This window comes from Protomyctophum parallelum (genome assembly GCF_964188405.1).
Source record: "Protomyctophum parallelum genome assembly, chromosome: 2".
NCBI classification, from domain to species: Eukaryota; Metazoa; Chordata; class Actinopteri; order Myctophiformes; family Myctophidae; genus Protomyctophum; species Protomyctophum parallelum.
The window spans coordinates 44,415,174-44,420,173 of record NC_139699.1 but is presented as its reverse complement, the minus strand read 5'-3'; the positions used below and the strand labels follow the sequence as shown (position 1 = coordinate 44,420,173).

Sequence of the window (5,000 nt, the reverse complement as noted above, 5' to 3'; positions counted from 1 at the left end):
TTAGAGAGACAGAGGATGGAGAGAACGAGAGGAAGAGAGGAGGAGGGGAAGAACAAGGCTGTGAGCTGACAGAGAGACAGACTGAGAGATAGAAGGTTGAATATAGAACCACGTGCGCGCGTGAGCGAGTGTGTGTGTGTGTGTGTGTGTGTGTGTGTGTGTGTGTGTGTGTGTGTGTGTGTGTGTGTGTGTGTGTGTGTGTGTGTGTGTGTGTGTGTTTGAGAGAGAGAGAGAGAGAGAGAGGGAGAGAGGGAGGTGATGGCGGTGCATGGTTAGCATTGATCCATGGAGGTTGTGTCAGGGGGAGATAAGGCCTGCCTTTCCCCAGAGAAGAGCCTCTAGCAGTGGGGGAGTGACGGAGGATGAGGCCTCTGGTCAGCCTGATTGTAGGGATGACTGGATGGATGGATGGACGGTCGGACGGACGGACGGACGGATGGGTGGATGGATGGATGGACGGATGGACGGGCGGACGGACGGATGGATGGGTGGATGGATGGATGGACGGATGGACGGGCGGACGGACGGATGGATGGGTGGATGGATGGATGGACGGATGGATGGGGGCAGGGAGTTGAAAAGAGCAGGCTTTGACTCTCGGCCTAACCTGAAGAAAAAAAAATCACACCTGTGTGAACTGAGTGTTGCAGCTCCCCCCCCCCCCCCCCCCCGCCCCACCTCTCTCTCTGTCTCTCTCTCTCTCTCTCATTAGCATGCAACATTGCAGCACTATCTCTCTCTGTTTTTGGCGCCCCCTACTGGTACCCTATAGTCATATACTCGTGCTCATGGCCACATAGGTGGGCACTAGGGGTGCAACGGTTTTCGGTTTAAAACCGAACCGTTCGGTACAGCATACACGGTCCAATGCGCTCTAATGAACCGCGCTATTTCGGTTTGCATTAATTCATTTCTTACAGCTGCGAAGAATGTATTTCTCGGTCACACACCGGCCTACTTAGAAGTCTAGCACTCTATCGGTCACACACCGTCCTACTAAGAAGTCTAGCACTCTTTCGGTCACAGAAGTGTAGCACTCTGTCGGCCCACCCCCTACACCCACACACACACACAGAGAGAGACGGCATGATGAGGAGAATCCACTCCAGCCCTCGTCTTTAAACGTCGTTCTTGGAATAATTATTGATCGTCATACACAGAGACACACACAGCGGAGTAACCTCCCGCCAACAGGCTTCTAAGCACGGTCTTTGTAAATTTGTTCAGATCTGATTCTGCATCTGCACTCGCTGTTTGAGTGCTAATTAAGAGGGAGAGTGAGAGCAAAAACAACCCGCAGCAGGACATTAATTCCGTCAGAAAAGTCCCAACTAAATGTCCAATCCATGACTGTAGATAAAGCCCTTCTTCTAATAATAAAATCACACCAGTGTGAACCAAGTGGTGCAACTCCCGTCTATTGGTTCTCTGTATCGTTCCCGTTCCAATTTCTTCTCTGTACTCTGGTGCCCCCTACTGGTATAAATAAGTAACATACCCGTGCTCACTTATACAGGTACACATACAGGTACCTACCTACCTAGGTACATGGACATTGCTGGATGTAGAAGTGGTTGCACCACTTAATAAGCATAATATCCTTAAATCCTCATGACTTATTGTAAACTTTTGTATTTTTCTGTGCGACACGAGTACACGACGCATTCACTGTGTGAATCCTCCCCTCCACCACTCTCCTCTCCTCATGTGCTTACTGCCCCGTGTGAGCGCATAGGTGCATTCTTTTTCCCCTTGAAAATAATGATGAGGCACATTAAAATGGCAATATAAGTTTTTTTCCCCCTTTAAAATAATGAAAAGGCAGAAATGCCTAATAAAATAATATATGCTAAAAAAAAGAAAGAAGAAAAGAAAATGCTATAAATAAACTTTTTTGAGTGGTGCAAGCCACTGCCTGGCTGGCTGGCTGGTTATGAGCATGAAAACAGTATGGTTGTTTTTCACCACCTGTGCGCAACCTAACACACACACACACGCACATTATTAACTATATATGATGATTTCATGTGTGCCATTACAGTGACAGTACAGTACAGTAGAGGGACCGGCACACAGTAACTCTGTAATTTCTCAACCGTTTCGGACACGGGGCGGCTCGCCGGAACCGGCCCGGCCCCCTGGGCGCGTTCCTGGGGGTCACTTCACACGGGTGTAATTTTTTTTACTGTACCGAAACCGAACCGAAACCGTGGCCCCCATACCGAGGTTCGAACCGAACCGAGGTCTAACTGAACCGTTGCACCCCTAGTGGGCACATAGGTATAGCCACATACATATAGGTGTACACGGACATTGCTGGTTGTAGGAGTGGTTGCACCACTCAAAAACCAAAGGAAAAGCCATGTTCTGTAGATGAACCATATTAACGTCTCTCCTGCGCCACCCTCAAGCCAAGTTGTAAATTATTGGATGGAGACATGTCTCATAATCTAGTTGCAGGATAAACACGACACATGTCGTATCATCAAGTCCTCTATAGTGCCTCCTTCAGTGAATATGCTATTTTCAATATATACAGTATGCAGTAAGTGGGCAAATTCATGCTGGATGATGACTTAATTCGCACCGAAGTATAGACCTTGTTCCGGAAAGTAATTGACGATTCACAGACTCATAATCGCTCTCAGCATGCAATGCACACAGACAGCAGGTGAAATTCATGCAAATTAATCACAAAAAAATAATCAAGTGAAATCAAGTCTGGTTCATTATTTTTGTCTCTTTCTCTCTCCTCAGCCCTACATTTTAACATTCTCTTTCTCTCTTTCTCTGTCTGTCTGTCTGTCTGTCTGTCTGTCTGTCTGTCTGTCTGTCTGTCTGTCTGTCTGTCTGTCTGTCTGTCTGTCTGTCTGTCTGTCTGTCTGTCTGTCTGTCTGTCTGTCTGTCTCAGGGTTCTCTACGCTGTCCTTGGCAGACCAGATGAGTCTACTGCAGAGTGCATGGATGGAGATTCTGATCCTGCGTGTCGTCTATCGCTCCCTGTCCTTTGAGGACAAGGTTGGTTTGATCTGTCTGTCTGTCTGTCTGTCTGTCTGTCTGTCTGTCTGTCTGTCTGTCTGTCTGTCTGTCTGTCTGTCTGTCTGTCTGTCTGTCTGTCTGTCTGTCTGTCTGTCTGTCTGTCTGCCGATGTAATTCCCTCAGTACTGACGACAGCAACGACTTCTTTATATACTGGCAGGATTTATTTTGGTTCAATCCAGACCGTGAAAACTGTATAGTAAAAACATATACACAAATACAATAATCACTAGTCAAAATAATAACAAACACATACAGTAATATCTCAAACATTGTCTTGATAATGTCACTTTCAATTACTGTATACACATAAACTTTGGTTACATATAATCCACATGTTGTTGATGCGTATCTATCTATCTATCTATCTATCTATCTATCTATCTATCTATCTATCTATCTATCTATCTAGTTGGTTTATGCTGAGGATTACATCATGGATGAGGATCAGTCTAAACTAGCAGGTCTGCTGGATCTGAACAACGCCATCCTTCAGCTCGTGAAGAAATACAAAGCAATGAAACTGGACAAGGAAGAGTTTGTGACCCTGAAGGCCATCGCTCTGGCCAACTCAGGTATGCCCAATCCCACCTCACACGTTCGACATATAGAACTGATTTATGGAGAGCGTATATACAAATGTCCATTTTACTACATTTGCCTGTGTGTGTGTGTGTGTGTGTGTGTGTGTGTGTGTGTGTGTGTGTGTGTGTGTGTGTGTGTGTGTGTGCTCACGCGACTGTGCGTGTGTGTGTGTCTGGTACAGAAGGAGTTAATCCTACAATCCCTGTTCCCAAAGGTCTCATTTGAGCTTTGAGCCTTCAAAGGACTAATTTAAATACTACACACACATACACACACACGCATGCATGCACGCACGCACGTACGCACGCACAAACACACACACTGTATAGGTATACAAACACAAACAAGTGCGACACATACTCTCACGTCGTAGAAACGGTTCAACCTTTGCTGTGAAGCAATATCACATCTCACTGTCTGACATAAACCTGACGCACACACGCACGCAAGTACGCACACATGCAACACACTCACGCATGCAACACACGCACGCACGCACACATGCAACACACGCACGCATGCAACACACGCACGTACGCACACATGCAACACACGCACGCACATACGCACACATGCAACACACGCACACATGCAACACACGCACGCATGCAACACACGCACGCATGCAACACGCGCATGCATGCAACACACACACGCATGCAACATGCCGACACACACAGTCAGATTCACATACTTAGACATGACAGATTACACAGACTACAGCTATAGTGCACATGCACGTGCACGCTTTCTTCTCTGACACGCCTAACGCCCAGATCCCCCGTACAATTAGCATAGTCGTCTCTTCAGATGCCTGTTAAATAAGGTGCAATCATTAGGACCCCAGCCTGTCAATAAAGGCCCCCCTCTGATGTTGTCCAGCTGCATCGACAACTGACTGACGCACACATGCACGCACGCACACACACACACACACACACACACACAGCACACACACACACACACACGTGTGCGCGCACACACACCTGCCTCCAGTGACCTGTGTTTTGAACTTAGTCTTGGCAGAGGACCAGATGCTCTGGACTCTTTAATTACAAGAGGAAAGCTGTCAATACAATGTGTCTGAATGAGACACACACACACACACACACACACACACACACGCACGCAAACACACACATGCACACACACACGCACACACACACACACACACACACGCTAACACACACACACACACACACACACACACACACACACACGCACGCAAACACACATGCACACACACACGCACACACAAACACAAAGTCTGTCATACATCATACATTCAAACAGACTCGCAAACATACAAAATCAGTCACACAATGCATTTGAACGTGCACGTGTGCACACACACACACGCACACACACACACGCAC

General features: G+C 47.1%; 1 protein-coding gene across 1 annotated transcript in view; it reads left to right on the top strand.

Annotated features, from left to right (window-relative positions):
• esrrga (estrogen-related receptor gamma a) overlaps positions 1 to 5,000 on the top strand; it is a gene marked incomplete at its 3' end in the record, with an annotated part of 43,592 nt that overhangs the window by 28,851 nt on the left and 9,741 nt on the right. The window contains exons 2-3 of the mRNA XM_083759167.1: positions 2,912 to 3,018; positions 3,452 to 3,614. Of these exons, the coding sequence (XP_083615293.1) occupies positions 2,912 to 3,018; positions 3,452 to 3,614 (270 nt within the window). The remainder of the gene's footprint in view (positions 1 to 2,911; positions 3,019 to 3,451; positions 3,615 to 5,000) is intronic.